At 40.0% G+C, this 25,578-nt stretch overlaps 1 protein-coding gene across 1 annotated transcript in view; it reads right to left on the reverse strand.

Annotated features, from left to right (window-relative positions):
* Positions 1-25,578, reverse strand: part of gpc6a (glypican 6a) — a gene marked incomplete at its 3' end in the record, with an annotated part of 155,610 nt that overhangs the window by 19,387 nt on the left and 110,645 nt on the right. Inside the window, exons 5-7 of the mRNA XM_084001291.1 lie at positions 13,233-13,363; positions 10,820-10,957; positions 8,050-8,079 (exon numbers count right to left, since the gene is read on the reverse strand). Coding sequence (XP_083857417.1) covers positions 8,050-8,079; positions 10,820-10,957; positions 13,233-13,363 — 299 coding nt within the window. The remainder of the gene's footprint in view (positions 1-8,049; positions 8,080-10,819; positions 10,958-13,232; positions 13,364-25,578) is intronic.

The following is a 25,578-nucleotide window of genomic DNA, read 5'->3' on the forward strand; positions in this document are numbered from 1 at the left end:
GCCACAAAACGGTCAAACAGTTCCTTGTTTGCGTTCATGGCAACTGGGTTAGCTTACCCCCGGCACAATGGCCCCGGCGTTTTTGTGATTCAGTGCTTTGAATAATGCGCTAAATAGGATTTCCTTGGACATACTGTGGCTTATTTCATCCCGCCTGCCAACCCACGTACTGTAGATGAGTTTCGCTCCGCAAGGCTCTGCTGTGTTAAAGCAAGGTAAACACCCTCTACCTTTAGGCAGATGTGCTAACCGCAGTGTCATGGGAATCAGTCGAGGGCTAAACAGCCCAGTGATGAGCGGTGAGGCAGATTCCAGTACACGCTGTGGCTCTCTGGCAGCAACCACTGACAAGCTGCTCAGGGGGGTAAAGCAGCCAGGTTTGGTGGTGCAGCTTGGGCCCAAATTTAGCTCGAGATGGGAAATTAAGTCTCATTTGCACGAAAACTGAAAGATAATGTGATGCTCAGACTGTGTATGAGCGCTGGGAATGATCGGTACAGTATGAGTTAGGGTAGATTTGAAGTGGAGTGAATGAATGATGTTTCCCTGTTTATCTCATGTTAGTCTCTTACATAGCGCAGGGGCAGGATGAATGAGGTAATGAAACAATGCTCTATGGTGCATGTTTATTAAATTAATGTGTAATTCTTGTTTTTATCCCAAGTGGAAACTATACAGCAACCTCCTTCAGTAACAGAGAACAAATGAAACTGCCTTTGTTGTGTCATCTTGTCTATATAGAGGTGAGATGCAGACTTCACAAACCTCACACTTAGTTGTATCAGACAGGTTTTTTAGAAATCTGAAACAAAGTGCTAATATTTGAGATGTTTAGGTGTGAAAGGCTGTCACTGACACTCATTGAGCGGGTGTAATTGGAAATCTGACAGGAAGTCTCTGTGCCATATCAGACAGACGTTCTTTGAACACTGACTGTTGATTTTGTCAGTGTAAAAATCACGCAGTGCTCTTGTTGTGTAAGATTTGTTCCCAGAAGAGTAAGCTGCAAAAGCCTTGGAAAAAAAAAAAAAAAATACGTGCAAAGGGAACAAGGCAGAGCAGCTAAAAAAAAACGACCAAACAACAAAAAGATCACCATAGTTTTGAAAATGACAAACGTGTTTCCTAGCTGCGTGACCCGTGCTGTGCACATATCACAGACGGCAGCCCACTACAATGGCTGCGTAGGCCTCGGTTTTTTTTTCTTTTTCCCCAGCTGAAACGGAAACATTAACACTGACTACTGTGAAATCCTTTTCCTTTCAAGCAACATTTCTTCTCATCTTATGTGTTTTTGGAGAGAGAATGGAGCATTAAAATTACCATAAACCACATCCATGAAGGATATTTTACTTTGTGTGTGTGTGTGCACTGTTAATTTAGTGAAGCACGTTAGCTGTGGAATGAAAAAAAAAAAGACTCTTTACTGTGAATAGCACAGGCATCATTATGCAAGTGCTGAGATTAGGACCAGTGAAAGAGGGACGACATAAAAGTCTCACTTCACAACATATAAAGGAACAAACTACCCTAAATTAACTGAGGGAGTAAAGCAGGTAAGAATGTAATGATGAGTGAAGTGATGAAGCTGGAGTTATGAGGTGGTGCATTGATCTGTTGTGTCTGTACCAACGGACATAAATCCTAATTCATGTTGGGCAGACAGGTTTCTGTTGAGTGAGCTCGGCTGATTACACGTCAGTCTCTGTCAGATTTCCATCTCTTTTGACGGACACGATTACACGTGGACAGACGGACTCATCATCCTCCATTAAGCCACTGAAGTGTAAACTGACACAACACAGTTTACACCGTCCTTTTATGCTAAACCTATCAGGATCAGGTATCACACGAAGATTTAAAATAGCTCAAAAATGTTGTATCATCGGAGATTTTAGTTTAATCTACAAAAAAGCATCTTAAAAGGGATAGTTCACCCAAAATTCAAATTGCACTACTACTCACCCTCATGTCGACTAAGGGCTGGGAGAAGTTTCAGAGTTATCCGTGGCTTCTCTGAGTTACAGGGGGTCTCGGCATAGCAGTGCATGTCAATATAACGGTTGCAAATGGATACCAACTGTCTTCATAACAAAAAGACACACCAAAAAACACCCAAATACCTCCATAGTGCTCGTATGTAATGTCTGTCTTGTATTGGAGCCCCAAAATGCGAAATTGTCTCGGAAAAAATTAAATAAGTCTATCAATCAATCAATCAATCAATCAATCAATCAATCAATCAATCAATCAATCAATCAATCAATCAATCAATCAATCAATCAATCAGACCCTGGTCCGTCCAAATTTGACGAACCGGGAAGAGGAGCTTCCGCTACAAACAAACTTGAAATAAAGACTTATTTAATTTTTTTCGGGACAATTTTGCATTTCGGGGCTTCAATACAAGACGGACATTACATACGAGCAGCATGGAGGTATTTGGATGTTTTTTGGTGTGTCTTTTTGTTACGAAGAAAAGTGATATCCATTTGCAACCGTTATATGGACATGCACTGCTACGCCGAGACCCCCTGTAACTCAGAGAAGCCACAGATAACTCTGAAACTTCTCCCAGCCCTTAGTCGAGTAGATAATGAGTGAAATTTTGGGTGAACTATCCCTTTAACAGCAGGTTTTGTTGTTTCTGCTAAAACAACAAGACTGCACCACAGTGACAGTAAAACTCTTTGTGGCTGTGTGGTCGTGTGGTTTTCTGCTCTCGTACACACCAGACTAAAGCAATGGAGCTACAGTAAGTGGGGTCACAGCAGCAATCTCTGGCTCTCACTCCTCTTAGTTCAAAACCAGCAACTTCACACCTCCATCACATGAAACACTCTGGGAACATGTTGATCTATAATCATCAGTACAGCCGGTGGCAGAGTTACTTTACAGACAAAAATAGTGTTCAGACGGTCGGGGGAAAAAAAACAAAACACATCGATCAAGTTGGAATTGACTGATTTATGGTGGAGGGTGTAATGTTACAATCTGTGGCACAATAATACTGTGAGTGTTGCCACATACTGATATTGACTGTGGGTTTTTGTTTTAATGGGTGTTTTGCGAGATGTCTGTGGTATGTCTGTGGTTCACACAAACTCTCGAAGCAGATGGAAATGAATGTGTCAGTAAACAGTTTTACACTTTTATGTGTAGGATGAAATTAGATTAAAAAACTCAGATTTTTACTCCTAGTGACTGCATTTATACTGTAGTTCCAAAGTGCTGTTCATTTGAGCATCATCATTTTTTGTTTGTTGCAAAAGTTCATTTTCTACCGTGATAAAACAAGCCTGTGTAAAATTCCCATTGGCGCTTTGACAAGGTAAACAGGGTGAGGACGCTACGTCATCCCCGTGGCACTAATACAGTGACATTTTAGAAAATGAAATATTGATATTTACAGATGTAAGGCCTCGTTGGTCTTACAGTATGTCAGTTCATCTAGTTGCCTTTTCACCATGCTCTTTTCTTTCCCGGCTGTATGTATTTTCCAACAAGAGTCAAAAGCACAATAAATAGAATCGAGAATAAATCTGACTGACAGCACTTACACTATTCCTTTCTTATGATGATATTGTTCACGTGAATTGTCGAGGCCTGTGGAAATACGAGATCGTGACAGCCCTGCACCATTCATAACCCGTCTTATTCACAGGTATCTTACTGTAAGTACGAGTTCTCAGCCTCCATTATCAGACAGTCATGATCGTCCTATTTAAAAACACAGTCACGCACCGACACCAGCAAGTACTCAACACTTTTTTCTCCAAACAAATCTTTGTCAGCACAATGTTAAACAGAGTTTAGAGATCCCAACTGCACTGGCACATTGTGGCTGTTACTGCTGCTAAAACATTAACTCAGCATGCCGAGCGTACTGACTTATCACGCCGGCGCGATTAACCGGCCTTAACATTTGTTCTTTTCTTCGCCTGCTGATCTGCACAGAAACTGTGGCCATTAAAGAGAAAAAAAAACTGTAGCGAACAGATTTGCAGTACATGCCAGATTTCCATTAGAGCTGTAACTGGATCCATTTTATGGCATGACTGGATTTAACCAATTTGGCCATGTTACCATTGGTTATAATTGGCATTTGTGTCTGCAAGTGCACTGGGCGGAGTGATTTCTCAATGACTGATTACTCTGGCAGAAGGAAACTTACATATGGGAATAGTGATTTCTGCTCCCATGGTGAATCTGAAGGATGTTCAGCCCGTCTTTTCATGCATTCAAATTCACAGCGTGTCTACTTAAAGCTCAATAAAACCCTTTAGTGCTATTAGAATAATGTGGCTACCATAACAAACGGACTCTGAAGTACTGTATACATAGGTGCTGCCTATCAACACTGGATTACTGTGATTGAAGGAATGAAAAACTGATCATTTATTCTACACTTCTTACTTGTGAGAAAAATGTGTGTTGCCAGGTTGTTTCCTGGTCCTGGCACTCGGCTAAAACAACGTGAAATGGAGCGTGGAGAAAGGCCTGGCCACTGGTAATGACTGATTTACTTTCTTTCCAACTGCATCCTCATTTCAACGGTGCTCAACAACAAACAACCCATTAGAGAGGCTCAAAATATTTAGAAATTGGTCAAATAAATCAATAATGGAATCCCATGGGATCGTCCATCATGTTGTTTCCTGCGAGCATTTTTGGTGTAATGGAGAAATTGAAAGTAATGTCCTGCCAGCTGAGTTAGTCTGAGCCGAACGAGAGCAAAGTCGTTTCAGTCAGAATTGTGTCATCAGACATCTGCTCATCACTGGCAAAATAAATGACGGGTATAAATGTTGGTGTTGTAAACCCAAGCTTGGACTTCGTCTCAACTCTCGCAGAATATAAATGTGTATGTGAAACACACAGTGGAAGACGATACTGTACACACAACACTTTGATTCAGACTGTCCTCCCACATAAAACCACCACAGAGGTTGTTAGCACCAGCAGATTATTACAACCAAGAGTCCAAGTGTTACACAGGTTCACACTTCACAGGAGCTAACTCAAAGTTTATTTTAATGCAAATTTAACGATATTGAATTTTGAACTCAGTTCTCAGGAATAAACTTGTTCATGTTCATTCTTTGCATTGTTTTTTATTCTTTAATGAGCCGCGCTGAACTATTCCCCTCCTTCACATCCAGCCAGCCTCCATGTATTGACACCATGCAACACTAAATGAGTTACTGTATGGTACAGTAGTGTCTATTAAAAAGCCAGAAAACAAGAAAAATGTATGTGTTGTATGTGTATAGGCTGCGAGTTTAACATACGAAGGAACCCTGTGGTCTTATTCTTGCTCATGAGTTCTTTTGATCAAGACTCAGGCGTCGACTTAAGATTCATGCAACAAAGTGCAACTACTGCTACTGCTGAAGCTAGTTTGTATGAACTTTGGAAGGACTTTAAAAAACAAATCAGTCCCGATTCCATCAGAAAATATCTCACACTGTGTCCACTGGGTGTAAAAATGTCCAAATGCCAGATGCCACATGCCATGAATGCTCTGCTCTTCTGAGCTTTTTGGTCCATTATCACCAGAGGATGATGGAAAGCCCCAACACAAGACTATGGTGATTAGGTTTTTGTTGGAAGGAGGTTGGGGTGGTGGCGGTACCAGAAAATAAGTTGGAGAATCATCCATCTGTATACTGTAGACTTTTCATTTGAAAACTACGAATATAAAGTTTATGATGGTGCTTGAGCAAAAGGTATGGGGTCACCAAAGTCTACTGGCTTCATCTTACAGCAACAACAAATGTGAAAATGCAAGCGAACTGTCTGGACCAGAAAACCTACAATGCAATTCTCAGAATTTTAATATGATTAAAATTATAAGAGAGGAGCTACAATACTGTGCAATGTAACCACTGTTAGTTCCTAATACAGTAATTACAAAAAAACACATTTAGCACTGAGTTTGTAGCTGACATTAAAAAGCCTCCTTTTTAATTAACCATCACAGCCTCTGAGCCAGAAAACTTTACACTACGGGAACAAAAAAATCACATAATATGTAATGAAGACTTTAGATTAATAAGTCTGTGTGGTCATAATCAGTATATGAATTCTTGAGTGATGGCCAAAATTGAAGATAATTTACTGTACGGATCTCACTAAACATCTTTAATAACAATGACCTTTGATCTTTGAAAACCAAGAGCTGTTGAGTTCAGCCAAGTGAATATTTGGGCCAAATTTAAAAACTCCCCTCATGCTGTTCAACAATGCATGGTCTGGCCTGCTTGGCCCAAAAGACAGCGCTGCCAACCATGGCTGAGTTATTCTTTATGCTCAAAAAGGCAGTGTTTAAGCTCTTACATAAGCAAGCTCTTTATAATAAACCCATCAAGACGGACCTCTTTCAGCTTAAAATCGTTGAGCAGTCAGCTGTAAAGGGAAGTGGATTAGACAGTGTGTAAACACTCGTATCTCCTTCAGTTCTTATCTGAGAACCAGGAGACAGACTGGGGTCGTTGGAGATACACATCATCCAAAAAACAGACCAAGACTGGAGCATGGATTCAATACTGTGGTGTCAATATACTGAACAAGGAGTAATGATGACTAAGAGCTTTGTGGTCATTCATAAATGTCACTGCTCAATGGTAATCAGTCTTATTTACCAAACCCTGCTTCTGGTTTCTGTTGCGTCTGAAGCCATTCAGTGTTTTTTTTTTTTTTTTACTATTGCTTTTGCTTTCTTTGTCAATCTAGCTGATCTCAGACAAATCCCTCCACTGAACTGCACCTTCTGACCTTTTCTTAACTCACAGAGTGTGTGTGGAGCTTGGTCCCGGTCACCGATTATGTAATTAGCTGCCGCCTCAGTGAATCAGACCCTGTAATCTCATGCAGAGTGTGAGAGCAAATTCAACATAAGAGATTAATGTTCCACTGTGTTTTTTCTTTTGTGTACATGGGTCTCTCGCCTGCTGTTTCCAAGGTTTGAAGGGGCAAGTAAATATTATTGTTACCATCATTTGTGTGTCGCTCCGTACAGGCGGTGCAGCATTTCACTAAGTAAGCAGGGCTATAGTATGTAATGTCGACCTTGAACAGACCGACACACATCTTGTTACTTCCTCTGAGAGGGAAAGAGTGTGTTGCAATTTGTGTTATTACCTCTGCCAAGGAGATTATACTTTCACCCGTGTCTGTTTGTTTGTTTTCCAGCAGGATTTACGCAAAAAAGTCCTGAATCGATTTCCACTGATCTTGGTGGATGGGACGGGGCAAGGACCAGCGAAGAGGCCATTAAAGTTTGGAGCAGATCCGGCTCTTTTTTTCAAGTCCGGTGTATCTTGTTTGACACTGGCCTTGGTGGAGATACGTGTTCTCTGAATGCCCTTCTCGTTACAGGTTTAAACTATTTATGATGCATTTAAGCCTGGCTGCGGTTTAGCCTCTTCAGAAGGTATTTATAATAATATTTCCAGACATATTTACTGTCGTTAAGAATGTTAATAACATATTATTAAAAAAAAGAAAACCCTGCTCACCAAAATCCTTCATTTCCTGCCTTTGAATGATAGTACATTTCTGCATTCAGAGAATTTGTCCACAACAATGCATGGAATCTGAAACGTTCATGCACATTGAGAAGAAACGGGAGAGCATACCCAGGTCTCAGGCATACAAGCTTATTTTAGAAAGCAATGGAGTATCAAGTGAATCTCTGCTGCATGTTTTTTTTTGAATGGTGGAAAGAAAAACAACAAATGACCCCCCCCCCCCCCACACCTCATAAAAAGGGCACAGATTCAAACTCACAACCTTGTTGCTGTAAAGGCCAAAAAAGAAATGGGGGAGGACTATTATAGATATCGACCTCAGCAGCTTATAGTTCGGTCGCGAGCGAGGGAGAAAGCCAAATAACTCAGACAAAGTAAATAAACAGCCATGTCACAAACAAGCAATCAATATCAACTTTGAATAATGTAAAGAAGTGGAGCTCTGTATGGGCAGGTTGATTAAAACACCACAAGACAGATGACTTGGTGAACATAAGAGGAGGAATGGAAGGCTTACACTGTCTTGCATTGTCCTCCAGACAGCCCTCTGGGAGCAGCAGAGAAATGAAGAAGAAAGAGATTTAATTGGACATCGGAGAAATAGAGAGACTGAGAAAGAGAAAGGGAGAGGGAGACTAGGAGCAAAGAGTGTCGTTAGTAGTTAGTGAAGCAAAAAAGTTAAATGACAAATGGTGCCACTGAAATATTTCATCCAACAGCATCATCTCACTGTGAGCTTCAGGCCTTGTTCAGACTGCAGCCCCAAATCTGATTTTGTCCATATTGCTTGTGGTTACAGGCTACGCCCAGAAAAAAAACAAACAAACCAAATGGACGACAGTGAACTCTGCTTGTTTCTGTCCCGAATCATTACGTCTTCTAATTGCAAGGAAGCGACAGAAACGGAGGCGACTGCTGAGTTGTGGAAGTGGAGCAGGGCGCCTTGTGCAGGCAGGCCAGCGATGCCTGATGGGGACATTTGACAATTCAATGTGACATTCAAATATCCGGCTAACGGACCTTCTATCTGAACTACGTCGTCGTTGGTTTTGTTTTGATCTGTACAAATCCGATCATAATCGCATTTGAAACCACCTCCGTATGTGGTTTTAATCACATTAGTAAGAATCGGATCTGTTTAGACTGTAAAAAAAAAAAAAAAAAAAAAAAATCAAACTAGATCCAATCTGGATGTGCTAAGAAATCAGATTTGAAGTGGCAGCGTGAACAAGGCCTTAGTTCAGTGGTTCCCAACCTTTTTTGGCTCGTGACCCCGTTCTGACATCACAAATTTCTGGCGACCCCATGATCACGTGATTTGAAGAACAATTCTTTAAGATTTTAATTTTAAAAAGAATAATACAAATATTTTTATCAGTCATTTTTTAAAATCAATTACTAGACATTTCAGGCGACCCCATTTGAATTCCAGGTGACCCCAGGTGGGGTCCCGACCCCAAGGTTGAAAAACACTGGCTTAGTTCCTATAGTTCCACATTACATTTCATTGTAATGTAATGAAAGCTGACTCATTGTGAATTGAGACCTGCACACAAACAGCAGCGTCATGAGGAGAATCAATCTGAAATGGCCTGTTTTTTTTTATCTTTTCGCATTGCAGCTTAGCATTAATGCTCAGACATGTTTCATTATGGATCTAAACTCCCTCACAGATTTACAGAGGGAAACACAAGTGCTGGGTGAGATGACTGAGATGTGATCAAGCGAGGAAGAAGTCTTGCACTGAGCGACCCCTCTCCCTTTTCTTAGAAGACTTTTTTCTCATCTTCCATAACAAGTTGGGCTGAGAGCGTGTAAAGATGAATTATTAACTGTGCTGAAAACCTGTGGAGTTCTTCTAAACGTGCTTTTTGCCTTTTGGTAATTTTTTTCCTCTCACATCCTTTTTGATGTGAATGTTATGAAGCAAAAAGGAGGGAAGGTTTGGTTAGATTTTTCACACAAGACCTGAGTGTTAAGATATGCCGAATTCAAGAATAACAGTTTAAAGGATCGGGAGCTTTGTAGTGCACTTAACGTGTTTATTTCTCACAATTACAGCTTGATTTTTTTGGAGTGCAGTCTACTTAAAAAGACAGACTCGATATATTCTGCAGCCCTCTAATCTACTTCTCTGCTTCTGCATATTTTCCATTTTAATCCTGTCAAACAACTTATACAGCCGAGGATTATCCACTGTACCTTTTATTTAAAAGGACAAGATTTTATTTGCGAATTGTCCAAGGATTACATAAAGCAGCATTTGTTAAATGGATTGGCCACGAGATAAATTGACAACATAAAAAAATATGGTTTAATAATATCCAGCCCATGCCCTGACATACTGTTGTCGTTTCCACTGAAATGCGGCAGTGTAATCTATTCAAAACATTATTGTGCTTCATCTCCAGCGCTGCACATTCATTAAAATGGAAATTCTACAAAGGTTTGTTAAGACAACATGGTGTGCGTGTGTTTTTTTCTCAGCAGAATAACACAAACTGTGCGTAACTCATTATCTCTGCTTATACACAGAAGTTTTTAACAAATCCAAATGTGTGATAATGATACGAGGCTCCTGCAAAAACACTTGGAGACATCACAGTGGAAAACATGTCGTAGCAGAGGAGGTGAAGCAACACAATGTGCGGTGCAGAGTGCAACGTGTCGAGGACGATTTCTTTTTTTGTTGCTCTGTGCTGGAACTTGACACAACAACGACCTCCTACTCTGTGTGTTTCAGTGGCATGAGGTTGGTGCAGTGGATCTTTTTATAGCCACAATTAATATCTTACATTCTTTTCATCACCCTGTGGGTGAATGCTAATTTAGTTTTAGACTCTTCAAGACAAAACGGAACTGGAAGTGGTGAATTTTCTGATAAGGATGATTTTCTGTGAAAACACTTTAGCAATACACACAACTTTGAAAAATAATGTTTGGTTAGTTTATTTATTTTTTCATAAGTACTGCAGTGCAGCACCTGAGCTCTTTATAGGTGGCATGAGCATGGATTTATTATGATATTTTCCTCTCAGGGCCTCAATTTTTCTCTAGCCTTTGGACTTGAGCCCCGGTAAGTCGACCTTAAACTCAGTATGTCTGTTTCCACCAATAATAAAGAAAACTCTCAACCCATCACTCTACAAAAAAATCAGTTGTGTTGTTAAAGTATGGAAAAAGAAATGAACAAGGTTCTGCAACAATGAATATTTCACTATCATTCTGCCATTTAACACATTAAATGCATTAAGTTTTCCATCTCGGTTTACATAATATCTACATACCAGTCTGTCCAGGCTTGTTCCAGCTGCTGTGGTCGGCCGCTCCTCGGGGGTGTAGGGTCTGAAGCGAGTGTTGAACACATCTGAGATGCCTCGTGCAGACCTGCCCATCCCCGATGGTTGGCCACATCCTTGAAAAACCTATAAATGAACGCAGAGAGGGAGCGGCGAAACACAAGAGGACATGAGTGTATCAGTGTCTGAAAAAATGTTCAACATTAACACAGTTTTGTGGAAATTGCTTATTTCTGCATTAACACAAATCCTCACTGTCATAATAAAAAGTATGAGCTGCTCGTTGCAGGCCTGAATAGTTGGAAAGCGGGCTGTCAGCAGTCTGAAGCTGCATGAACCCCGCACTGAGCCAGGGCTAAGTCTTTCCTTTGTAGAATACACATCCATTTTGATCCCACAAAAGTTGTAGTTTGCCTACACCACTGACATTTTTCCCTCTGAAAAACCCTCTTGTCAGTTCGCCCACAGCTTCTTTCCTGCTCTGTGATTTCAGATAGAAAACGATATTGAGCCAATGTGGAACCAATGATCTCTATCAGCGCCCAAGTCGGCTTTTACAGGAAGTGTCATATTGGCAGCAAAAAACAAACAAAAAAAAAAGACAAAAGAAAGAATTAACCCTTAAGGTGCTGTTGCCACTGAAGGTCACTGTGACAATATGACAAAGTACCTTCATAAAGACAGAGAAAAGTATTTGTTTTTCATATGGCCAATAACATATCTTCCTTTTTATGTTTAATGCTGTTCTGAGCTGCAACCATGACATTTAAATTATTGGATATTACACTGCTAACACTAAGAAAATAACTACATTAACTGTATTCTCCTCACAACAAACTTTTACAGAAAAGACAATGGTTAAACTTTTCTGAAAAATAAACTTTAGCTCTTTTTCTATACAGCCAGAGGGCTAAAAATATATATATATATAAATGCAGATCTATTATTAGTTGAACCTTACATTAATCAATGTGTAGTTCACAGAGGTTCATTGTGAGGATAGATTGTTTTCAGATGGCTCGGTCTCGACAGGCTGTTATAGGGCCCAAACAACAGACCTCCAAACCGCATAGCTCATTAGCATTCCTCTCTGGCACGTCTGCTGGCCCCTGGCTCAGAGTGTGATGGAGCACTCTAATGTGCTACATGACTGTCATGACACCGGGCCGTCTTTCCTCTAATATTTATCACTCCTTCACTATGATTACAGTTCCACTATCCTGTGCATCACACAAGCAAAAACCGATTTTTAACAGATCCGTGCTGCAGGAAATGAAGGCACGGCGCGATGTGGCCCGACGCATCCTGGCAAAAAAAAAGCGCGGCGATGCAGGGAAGAGGGTGACATACGGTTAGAAATGTGAACGTGGAGAAAGGATTGTAATCTCAGAACAATCTGTCAGCCGAGCACAGCCTTGCAGGGAGAAGGGAGCGTCAAGTGCATAGACAATAGGTGAAGTTGTAAATCGCAGCCCCCGTTTGATATGGAAAAGAATGGGGCATCTAATTCACACTGACCTTTGTAGCTCTGTCTGTGTCTGAGGAGAGGCCAGATTACACCAAAGGTTCAGAATTAAAAAGTTGGACTTCCTTTTGACAAGAAAAAACTCTTCTATATTTGATAACATCCTGAATGTGCTGCTTCAAATTTAAAACTACTCCAAAGACTGATTAGTAGTTTTAACTTTGAGGAGGCTGAAGAGAAAAATTAGCCACTTCTCTTGCATAGTAAGTGTCTCCTAAAACACCTTTTATATCACAAGAAGACAATGGCTCCTAACCTGGGTGTAGCTCCCAAAGGATTTAGTTTTTTACTACAATATGTAGATTTTGTAATGAAGGAGTGGAAGATCAGATTCACTTGTTTTTTTATCGGATCTTCGGTGGTCAGACATTGATTTTAAATTCACATCTTCAAATATTTAGCTGAGGGTACTTGAGAAAACATTTCCTGCAGATAATAAATATAATTATCCTTCTGGGAAAAATATTTATTTTCAAGGCTCAATCGAGGATTAATTTGAGTTAGATTTTTTTGTGAAGTGAAGTGCCAGTTTCTTTTGGGGAAAATAATGACAACAAATCAAGATAAGGCAGCAAAACACAACAAAAACTTGAGTTTGATTAAAATGCATATTGTGCAACAACTATCAATCTAATCTTGAGTGTTGTTTAGATCCTTTTTTTGTTTTGTGTTTTTTTTTTTCTGTTAGTGGGGTCACATGATTATTTTATGTGTATTTATGTTTGTATTTTATTGCATGAAGAAAAAAACTGAAAAAATTGTTGCATGTTGCAGAGCAGGGATGTGAAATGTAGCCTGTGACCCACATCATGATACTCAGATAGACTAAAATGATGACATAAAGTTAGGAAACAAAGCTAAATGAGGATACAGTACCTTGGCCGACACTTGCATGCTGTTCTCCTGCATGGTCATGATGGCCTCTGAGATCTTGATGTCGATCGGCTCTATGACTGCTTCAATGTTGAAGGGTCCCTCTAGTCTGTCTGCCACCAGCAACATAGCATCTGTTAGATCACAGAGGACACATGTCAAAATAGAGATATTACACACACACATACACACACGCCAATATGGTCACATCATCTTTAAGCATTAACAATAGTCGCTGCAAAACCCCTCAGGGTGCTGTGTGTGTCTCTGACATGGGTCCAATAGGAATTCAAAGGATGGTTGTCTTCTCCGAATGTGCTCGGTAATAACCACAAACAAGAAAAGGAACCTGCATACCACACACACACACACATTCAGACACACAGACAAACACACACTGAGATGCGAAGATAGAAGGACTGCTTGTAAGTGGATGTGCAGCAACAAGTAGTAATGAAATTTCAATGCGCTCTGTTTAAGTGGCTTATACATAAAACAAATCATTGATTTGCATGTGCTAATTGGTTCAGATAGAGAATGACAAGCCTAATGATTTATTCATCTCTTTGAATTCATATTTCTAATTGTAGAGGAAATCAATAAGTTAACACATTAATGTCTATGTGTCATGTCAGTAATTATCTTTTAATTACATCCAAGACACTTCATTATTTCTGTCAACCAGAGAGGAAATGACAGCATGCAGTTACAAGGCTTTACCATTGTGCATCACTTATATTAAACTCATCTGTTGTTCAGCTGATGACTTCGGATAAATAAACTATTGTGTTGTTCTTTCCAGGTCTCTTGAACAAAAACTGAAATTCCTCACATCGTATCTAATCACATCTTAAAGAAAAACACACAATTCCTCTCAGGACCTAAGAATCAGATACAATTACAACAACAAAACTCTGGAAAAAAACAAAACAAAAGACAAAACGCAGAGACCATGACCTTATTATTCTGGATGAGTCTTGGCATGAATCAATATCTAAACAGATTAGCCTCCCCACCCAGCTGCCACTCTTCATTTTCATTAAAACAATCTGATATTAATATGTTCATACAGAGGGGATGGGGCTATTGATCGTGTCAGACTGGGAGAAGTCAGCGGTGAAAATAATGTGTTTGACATTTTCATTATACTCTATCTTGTCTCGCACAAAAGTAATTAAAAGTCAACCCGGCCTTGTTTGAGGGGTTAGCACTGGTTAAGTAGGAGGGCAGCGATATCAAGGAAGAAGACTTCTGTCTCTGTGTGCACTGGCATTTTCAAGGATGTGGACCAATCAGGAAAAGCCTATTTGCCCCTGTGTGTGTGTGTGTGTGTGGCGGGGGGTTACTCCTTATGAAAGGGAACTCACTCAGTGAAGATCGTCGTGTCAGTGAAATTATGACCCTGTTTTTGAGGGAATATATGGAATTTGACTGTCAGGTCCTCAGAGCCCCATTTATTAGGAAATAAAAGTCAGATATAAACATACTGAAGTATTTGAGGGGTGGAAATAATCTTTGTCAAAAAAGTCCATGAAAAGTCTACTACCCGTTCCTCCTCAACATGGGAGTCTCTAATATGATAAATAAACTGGATAATCTCATAAAAAAGGCTAAATAATCATTGGAAAAGTTGTTATATTGTTTGTGTACAAAATTAAAATAAAACAAAATACAAAATTAGCATGTACATACATGGACAAACCATCTAAAAAGGCAGCCCTTCACCAAATTTGACATTACTGTAACACAAAAAATGTGGTTTAGTTATCTCAGAGTAATAACAAGATGTTTTGACTCACTAAAGATGTTTGAGTTGTGCCTTTATCTACTGTATAAAACAAAATAGTAAGAGACAAACAGCGAAACAAATTAGCACCAATTCTCTGAAGCTTGGGGAAAGAACAAGACAGTTCACGGTAACTCTCAAAGAAATCCCCACACTCGAGATCCTCATCCTACACCTGCAGATCATCACATGGAGTTAGAGAACACACACAGACAGATGCTGCAGAGACTGAATGAGCTTCTAGTCTGGTAAAATGGATCTGTCGCCTCTCATCCTCACGTTCCCGGTCCTGTGAGTGTCAGACCGTCAGTGTGAGACACCCTGATCACTGATTTTTGAAACTTATTTTGAGGCTGCGCTCACTCTTTTTATCCTGTAGAGCTGCTGCTGTGTTTCTGGTTGAACAGCACAGTTCTGGGCAGGTCACAGGTCTATTTACAGTGTTTGTGCTCTGAAAGACATTACAGTACAAAAAAGGCGGGGGGGGGGGGGGTTAATGTTTTGGTCTGGACTTCCTGCCTTTTCAATTTGATCCGAACCAAATGTGCAGGTGTGAAAGCTCCCCCAGACCATGGTCCAGACCAAAGACCCAACATTTGGTCTCTGACCAAAAGAGGTGGTCTCAGTCCAGACCAGACTAAACCATGGTTTGGACTGCAAAACTTTTTTTTTTAATGAACTTATGAACCTTTAACAGGAATTTCTGGTAGTTAGCCTAGAATACGCCTACACTCTACACCTCATTAGTCTTTCTCGCCGTTATCTCGCCGGAGTTATCTTCTCCTTTCCTGCTGGCGATGATAAAGCCTCCACATGACAAGGATCGTTCATCCAAATTCAAACTAGGCTTGCGTATTGGGATTGGTGTTGATGCTCCATAATTATTGTTGCCACGATGCCAACCTGTTAATTCACTTTCCTAGATCACCACTTTGCTAACTAGCTAATTTGAGGAGAGCTTTGGTGACATGACTACGCCATACGCACGCCTGTTTACAAACCATTCAATGTCAAGTGTCGGGAGACGAAGCATACGTACTGTAGGTGATGAGGACAGGATGACAATATGTCATAAAAAGACCTTTGGTGCGCTTGAATTAATGCAGAGTGAAACCAAAACCAACCGGATCAAATGTAGACAATGAAGCAAAAACATGAACGAACACAATTTTTGACCAGCAGATATTTATCTACATACATCATAATGATTTTTTCATTTACAAGAATGTGTGTATGCACAGCGGGATCAACTAAAAATAAACTTCAGTGCAGGTTCATCTTTTTCTTGAACATACAGTATGTTTAATGATTTCTATAGTTACTTACAGTCAACTTTATCATAAAAAACTACTGTAACATATCCACCAACGCAACAACAGCAATGGAACAGAGAGATTACAGAGACAACACTTGTTAACAGGATCAGTTCATTGTTGGTTTTGGCCTTTAGAGGAAATTGTTGACAACAAGAAAACTCCATTTAAAACACAACCAGATATTGTACACCCACTCAGCATAGAACCCACACAATTCGGTTACAAACATCGGCAGTGAGCCGGGAGAAACTTCGGGGGCTGTGGGAGCACGACTGAACTCTTGAACAAAACCGGGGCATGAGGTCTTTGTACATAACTGACAAAACAGGTAATTTGCCAGTGCCTTTTGTAACAACATGACTCCTGGGTGTTTTCTCATCTGCTTCCCTGTGGTGCAGGTATGATTATGTTTATGCAACTGAAACTACTTAGTTATGTGGAGAAGATTGCTCCGGTGGTTAAAAGAAAACAATACTTCCTGACTGTTGGTAGGAGATTGAAAATGCTGCAGACTCGGTGCTGTTCAGAGGATTTAACAGAAGTATTGTGTGTTGTGGCCCTGTGTGGGAACTTTAACTTTGTTCAGTCTGAAAACCTTAAGAGCCGTGTAAAATCGACAAATAAGATAATTGGGGTAAGTGAGGCATAACTCTGAGCAATTGCAGAGTAACAGTTACAGTTACAGCGCAGACCGCCGCTGAGGAAAGCCAATACCATTCAGGACGGTCCTGACCAGCCCGCTGCAGAATGAGTCTGAGCCGCTGCCCTGAGGCCAGCATTTCAAAATGCCTGTCATGAGACCTAAGGAACATAAAGTCTCCCTCCTCTCACTGGCTATTGACAGGGCAGGATATTAAGCCCAGCCGCTTGACTGAGGGGAATGATTTAGAGGACGAGTGAGTACAGAGGAGAGAGCACAAGCCGGGCTGAGGAGCGGTGAATTAAAAGCATAAAGATTAATGCGTAAACCTGGTGTTGTCAATTAACGCTGAATTAAATCGTAATAATATCGAGGGCCTCTGAGCTATGCCGCTACACTGCAATCCAACCTCATCAGAAACAGATAGAAACGTATTTAAGAATGCATTTACAAGCAGCACACACAGATATCATCGCCAGCACCATTGGACAAAGGTTTCTGTTTGTTGACAAGATATTAGAAAAGAGTTAACTACAGATTTGGCAGAGGTCGACAGAGTAAGATTTGATCAAATAATTATTGTATTTCAGACGAGACTTCAGAGCGTCAGTATCTTGGTATTAAATTAACATCTTAAACCAAGAGGACTCAAACAATCAGATCTAAACTGATAATTTAGTTCAGGCTGCAACTTTACAAACAGAGAAACTCTCCAATATGAAATTGATGCAAGCAGAACTAAAGCATCAATATAAAGAACATTAGCATCACTGATTCATTAATTTTTGTTACTGGAGATTGCTCAAAGAAATGTTTGATGATTTAGAAAAATGCAAGTTAGATGAGAGGATTTAAACCACTCCCCATGTTAAAAATGTAAGTTTCCTTCCTCAGGAAACTTAAATTTAGTATCATTTATATTCACCGTTCCTCTCTGGCTCCTGTCTTCTTCATTTCGCACTGTTGTGTTTTTGTGCTTTCCTGCCGCCAGCTGACAATCAGTCGAACAAGTGAAGCCAAAGGAAGGATGTAAATTTGCAGCACCAAAGCGAGACAAAGGAAAGCATTACCACTGGCCAGAAGCTTTTCAACAAAAAGATTTAACATACACTGGAAGGTAAATAATAGAAACGTATAAAGACTTTTACCAAAGCAAATTAGACACAACTTCAATATCAATGGAGGAAAGGTGAACCTCAGCTCTGGGGTTCGACTCTCTGACGTTCATGTTCATGACAGCAATGGCAACATCAATCGAATTTTGTGCTTCTGAAAGAGAAGTGGATATCATCTGATCTTGTTTATTTTAATTAAGAGCATTTTCCACTACAGACATATAAAGAAAATCTACATTTGGCGAATTGAATTGAACTGAGTGACTCTCCCTCCTCTCCTCACCACAAAACCCACCCGTCATTCAATCAGATCCTTTATTTTTTAACTAATTTCTTCTTCTTCCAAGAAAGCATGTGTTGAGCTGTGCGTTGCGAGACAAGGCCTGTGCTCTTAAAAGTGCCGAGAGAATAAAGCCACAGATAGACTCTTCTGTCTGGTAGTGCCTTGTGCCTTTGAAGAGCACTCCTGTTTGTTTACTCCGGAGCTTCAAATTGGGCGTGATGCTTGGTTAGATTTCCATCAGGAGCTGGCTGGAGGTCATTGCAGGGGGCCAACCCGAGTCCTGTGAAGTCTTCAGCTGCCTATGTTTAGCAGAGCAGCTACTGCTCTAATGCTCCGGCAGAGAAAAAAAAAGCCTCAGTGGAATTCAATGAGAATGGAGAGGGGGGGTAGAAGATTTGCAGCGAATTCTGTTACTCGTAAAAAGACTTAAATGATATCCTCAACTGAGTCCTGACAAGCTATTTTTCATATAGCTTAATGAATATTTGATGGATGGCGAGTATGAGTCAGCCATATGAAGTGCTATGAGAAAGGCTTACTTCTACATGCTTAAATAACTTCTGAAATTATGTCACATACGGGAACACTTTTTAAAAATGATGGGCTGTTGATGGAAAGCATCTTAAATTTTAATCTGTTCCAACCATAAATCATTAGAGGGCTGCAAAGAATATGACATATTATAGTGCGCTAGGCTTTGCTCTTTCAATTTTGCACAATGTTTAGCTCCCACCATCTGTGCCATCTGTACCCTTTACTATTTAATTTGGTCACCACTGTGCAGTCACGTAAAGTGTCAAGTGCCTTCCAGCCGCCCGTCCAGGATCCTGTTTGTCAATGTCAGTGGGCCGGTAGTCGTCTTATTCCGGCTTGATAAACCACACGTATAGGAACAACAGCGTCGGAGACAAAAATAGAACTTGTTTGTTCCTCTAAATATTTGGCGCAGGTACACAGGTTTGTGACTGGACTGCTAAGTCCAAAGAGTCACCTTTCAACAGAGACCAGGGATGGAGACTTTATTCAAAAGGGTTCAAGTAGCAATTTCATTCCGCGTGCATCATTTCCCAGGCTCGCAAACAATATAGACTTTGTTTGTTTTGAAGTCTGAATATTCACATGTGAATATTCAGTATGAAATATTCTGACTTTTATTCTGTTCAGATTCGCCTCAGGGGGGGAAGTCTTGTATATTCGTCTGTCTACTCTGGCTCTCGGGTTTGGATTGTCAACACACGTTTCATTTGAGTTTTAGAAATATTTCCATAGAAAAATGTTATTGGTACTTGCAGCACTGCCCACTATAGTTGACTTCTCAGTGCCTTTGAACCTGGGGTTTCTAATGGTGCATGTACGCTGAAGCACAGTTTGAAGTCACATGTATTCATATTCTTTCAATGTTATCTGACCTGCTTTTCTGTTTCCCCTCTTCAGCTGCCATTGTTAGAGGTCAGGTCTGATAATCTTGACTTTTATTACCGTTGTCTCCAGTCTGTGGTCTGCAGTTTTGGAGTCCCTTGGTATAGATTCATTTGGTTTTCAAAGCTGACTGTTATATTTGTTTCAATTTTATGTGATTATAATTTTGAATTATGAATTTATTTGCCTTGTTTATGAACAGATAGAAAATCTTCTTCCTGACACTTTTAGAGATGTGTTGGCATATCCTCACTGCTGGCTGCATTGTGCCAACGTTTTTTCCCCCCTTTGTCTTCTAGCTTCAGGCTTCAGGGCGACATGCTTGGTTATTTTCTAATGGGAAACTTGTTTTTTTTTTCCTTTCAAACCCCAAGGGAGTTGGCGAGACTCCAATTTACTACCTGCAGAGTCTCTTGGGGCACACACGGCAGTCATTCATGTGAGACATCAACAACTTTTTATGTGAACAAGCTGAGAAACAAATACAGGGCATTCCTAATTATCAGCAGCATTTCTCTTAACATTTTATGACTGTTTTATTAACTTTCAGGATTTTTTTTTCTTCTGCTGCGGGTCTCTGCAGTAGGTCACATTAACTGCTTTTACTTTTTGGTCACTGCATAGTCAATACAATTTTAATGTGGTGAGTGGTGCTGGAGTGTTCAATAAATACACCCACTGTAAGATCAATTTCTGTCACATAATACTGGATTCATCCTGAGCAGGTGCCTATAAAATCAGTTATAATATATGTGCTGTCTGCTTTCTTGCCCATTGTGGAGAAACTATACAGATTAAAACAGTGACATTGAAAAAACGCTGCCAAAAAGTGAGTGAGTCTACAGAATATGCCCGCTTTCACTCCATTTATAGTTTTTACTGGCAGCTACTGATCCAGGCTCACTGCTGATTTCCTTGAGGTGTGATTTTATAAACCAATCATGAGCCAGACTGGTGAAATATAACACAGAAAAAGAAATCTTACTGGGCTCTGCTTGGCTGCTCTGGAGTCAATGGGAGGACTGGACTGTCAAGTCTGGTCTAAATCCAGAATTCAGTGAAGAAACGGTCCAGTCTGTTCAAAATCATCCTGTGTGACCTGGTCTTCAGGATTTAAAGGTGTCTCACTCCCAATTATGTGAGCTGGTAGCTCCTATATGTGGCTCATGGTTTGGTAATCTCTTCAATGACAGAGGGGATGGAGAACTGCAAGGTATTCAAATAGTATATTTTCATTTTAAACAAAAAGTAATGATTCTATTATCAAATCCGTATTGAAATCCTTTTAACTGAGTCATTTTGAGAAATTGCCTTGGCTCCGTGCTTCCATTGAGCTTTACCACCGGGACAATGAAGCCCAACTTCAAGGCTGTATTTTAATAAAAAAAAAACACTTGGACTAAATACTCTCTGCTCTAGCTGCAATCTGTCCTCTTCCACATCCTCATTCAGGTAAACACTGTCCCCTCCAACTGAAACGAAAGTGTCTGCGAGCGATAAACGCCTTCTGTAGAAATAATGTCATGTCTCAGAGGAGGCTGGGTCGAAGTTATCATCACAAAAAAAAAGTCAGATGAAGCTACTGTCGTGCCACTGCCAAAGTGTGATTAGTCAGGGTTATGCGAAAGGAAGCCAGTCGCCCTCTGGACTCACACCAAACAAATCATAGCATGTTTATAACAACATGACGTGGTGTTGTGGGAGATACGATGCTAAACTGATAAGAGTCGCTATGGAGTTATAAGTTTAGTTCAACAGTAATGCCCAATTCCAATTCTATTTTTCATCCCTACCCCTACCCCTATAGCCCTACCCCTAGCCCTTAACCCTTGCCCTTGAAACGGAGCTACAAGGAGTAGGGTTGAAAGTCAATCCCTACGAATTGGGACACCACTTCAACAATCACATACGTCATCAGTCGTCTCTGCTGGCTTTCACATAAGCAGACGTGACGAGCTTTTGCCACAAATCCTCTATTCAGAACCACGTTAACTTAATAAAATAAAATAAAATTTAATGAAGACTGATCGGTTCATTGTAAAACATTTATTTATTGATGTAAATGTGGTGATTTCTGTATGTAGGCTACAGATTCCCCAGGCAGTGCTGCTTCTGTGTCCAAAACACATGAAGCTTCACTTTTAATTCAAACAAATTAATGCTCCGATGTTTTTCAGAGAAGTGCCTCATGTGGATAAACCGACCGCACATTGGGGATCTAAATAGCTACTTTCTTGCATGAAAAAATATTAAAACTTAACAAAATGACGTAATAACAGCGCTACAGTGAGAAATAAAACGCAAGATGCATTCTGGGAAACTTGCCATAGCCCCCGGTTTGTAGTGTGCCCCTGAAAAATCTCCGTTTCGAGGGTGAGATAGCCCTACCACTTCCCCATAACCCTCGTCTGAACCAGAATTGGGACACCCCTACCACTTCACGTGAACGCGCAAAACAAAGGGTTAGGGCCAAGGGCGAGGGCTAAGGGGAGAATTGGAATTCACCCTAAGTATTTGTGTTACTTAATGACATCAACATACATCTTGAAACATCCCCTGACTCAGCTTGTGAGTCTTTTATTCAGGGAGCGTGTGTAGGTAAACTAAACTGAAGATTAACAACACAACACACATCCATGACTTGCATTTCTATGATATAATGTTGTGTACACTTATAACAGCCCTCCACCCACATCCACAGAGTCTTGACTGTACCTCAGTCATTTCCCCGCTCATGCCACGTCACTGCTTCACCAACATTGTGTTCTTGCCATAATTGCACTTCCTGTGTTGATGTGGATTAATGGAGGATAATTGCGTCGTATTGGAAATGATGAACATAATGCAAGTCTGCTCAATGACTCAGAGTTGCAGTGATGGAAATGAAAAAAAAAAACTTTCACCATCTGCCAGTGCAAACTGGAGAAAACGTCTGCATGCAAACACTATGTATCTGACAATGGAAGTTGATGACACCCTGCATAAATTCCCAGTGACGACTGATTACTGCATCGCCGACGGTGGCGGAAATTACACTCATTGTGACAAATGTTTTATAAAACCAGTGTGTGAATTTGATCATTTTCTCAAAGCTAAATGGGCTTTAACTGTCCAGTACATATCATGAAGACATGTGCGTTGAGTTTTTTTTTGTGTGTAGCGGCATAAATACTTGATCATGTGGTGGGTTTTCCTAAAAAAAATGGGATGAAATTGCGTATTTATGCAATTTTATGCGGTGAAATTGTGGGAACTTGCAAAAACTGTGGGAGCTGGCAAAAAATCTGATTTGATGAAAATAAATCTTTTCGCATGAGGCAATAACATTTCACAACATTAAAGAGGAACTCTTTAATGACATTGCTACATTTCTCTGCTACTCTGCTACATTTTTACCTTAATTAAACAACTTTGGAGTAATTGTGATGGTTTAATAAATGGCTTAACTTGTTACGAGGGACAGTGGAGGCTCTCTGCCTTCCATGCGCACGTCACTTATTGCGTCTCTTGGCTGAAAACACGCCCTGTAACCTGTCACCTCTTGTTTATGACAGATTAAACTACACAAATATACACATGGTAACATCGTATATACTGTATAACATTATCTACTGCTCTATTGATTGATTTCTCGATGGCTTTATTATAAACAAAAACACATGGCCAGGAGGAGGGTTAGTACAGTAAAACAGCGGAAAAGCATCCAGACTTACATAGTTCAGTAAACATGCAACATTTTTGTAACTTTCTAAGTATATATATGTGACCTTTTTGCATATTTTGCGCATTTTCCACGAAAATCAGTGATTTATGCTGCAAAAGTGCGGCATCTTGGAAAAAATGCAACCACTGCATAATATATGTTGACTTCGGCTGATTATACGTCGAATTATGCAATTGCATGTCACGTTTGTCTGGAGGGACTGCTTTATGTTCTGCTTGTAATAATTATTGAACAATTAAGAGAAGATGCCTGGAAGGTAAACCTTTTGATATTTTATTAATTGACAAAATCCCTTCGGAGGAAGAAATCTTTTGTCCCTTTTTACAACAAATGCTTTTTGTACACAAACAATACATTTTTTCTAGTAAACATGAAATAACACAAAAAAACAACTGGATATAGAGAGTAGCTGCGTGTCAGGGAGGCATCACGGCGTTACTGCAGCGGGGATGCACTTTCTTGTTTACACGCTTACAAGTTTGACAAGCTGAGAGGAAACTACACTGGCTTTGTTCAGCGAGCAAATGTGTCACCTCAATACAACAGTTCGGTTCTTTGATACGTTGTCTGTTCCTGCTGTCGCTCTTCCATCTATTTATTTATTTTCCCTGACACAGTGAATAATTGTTAATCACGGGAAGGCGTCGTGGAAATGACACCGGTTCAAAATAGAGTTTGAAAAGTGAAATGAGAAAAATAAATTAAAAAATGGGGAAAAAAAGATAAAAGTGTTAATATTTAAACTTTTCAAAACTGCATCTTTTGTTTGTTTTTGTCAGTTATGACAAGTGTTCATGAAATTTGAAAGAAGACAATATGTTTGGTTCAGCTGCATCAATTTTCATTTTTCAGACTTTTTACACAGCCCACATTTGTCCAACACTGTTATAAAAGTACAAAGCCACATTGGTGGTGAAACTCCTTTTCTTTAAAAAAAAAAAACAATTAGAAGACCAACTGGGAGACCTGCAGATGGTCTGAAAACAATCCCTGTCCTAAAAGTGTCCCACAGAGACAAACTAGGGTAAAGCCATGGATTAATTTTTGTCCCGACAGACCTCTGAGCTCTCTGACCTTTGTTTGAAGGGCTCAGTCTCACTGAATGAAACACAGACACGCAACCAAACACATTATGTCTCTGCAAATGTGCTCTCATTTGTATTTTTTATTTATTTTTACTTTAAGCACCACGGTTTAAAATGACTTGCCTATGTTTCGCACTGTTTTATGAATTAAATAGACAGGCAGGAAATGAAATGCGGAACCTCCGTATCGGCTTGTTCCCATCGATCACTGTTCCAACAGTTTTGATATAGTATCAATATCCTTCACAAGATACGACTTCCACCCTTCACCTTTGTTAAAGTGACGTTTTAAACACATTCAAATGTAATGCTGGTAAAAAATGACACAACCCTCCCTCCTCCAGTCTTGTTCTTAACATTCCTGTCCAAATGACAAACGCTGCCAAAACTATTCTGCTGAAAGTCAGAGTAAGTTTCCTCCAACACATTTTTTTCCCACTTTGCAGCTGCAAAGGGCGATTCAGTTGCAGGGCCTAATTTGTCAACATATTTGTCTGTCTTTGGGGAGTCTTCACGGGCGCTCTCTCATGCACTTACAGCTGGATCTTAATAACAGCGGAAACAAATACTTTTTAATGGAGGCTTTTTTTTCTTTTATTGGCTTCAGATTATGTGAAGATTATTTTAGAAAATTATACACACATGAACTCTCATATCTTTTTTCACCATATAAGACTTTTTTCCCCCCGCTACAGCTGTGTTTACCTGCTGCCTTTCAGCCCTTGTTTTTCTTTCTTTCTTTTCTTTATTCTTTACAAAACTGTGGATAAAGGTTTGAGAAATTTTAGGCAAATAAATGTATTTTCTTTTCTCAGAGTTAGAAGTGAAGATGACACCACTTTGTTGGTCAATATGAGGCTTTGCTTATCAAAGATTGGAAAATGTGTCTCTGTTGTGTGAAATCCTTCATTCCTGCTGCCATCAAAATGCACAGTGCCATTTGTTAGGCTAAACACGTTTACTTGGCATTTATATCATATC

The sequence above is a fragment of the Trachurus trachurus genome (genome assembly GCF_905171665.1).
Source record: "Trachurus trachurus genome assembly, chromosome: 3".
In the NCBI taxonomy this organism is placed as follows: domain Eukaryota; kingdom Metazoa; phylum Chordata; class Actinopteri; order Carangiformes; family Carangidae; genus Trachurus; species Trachurus trachurus.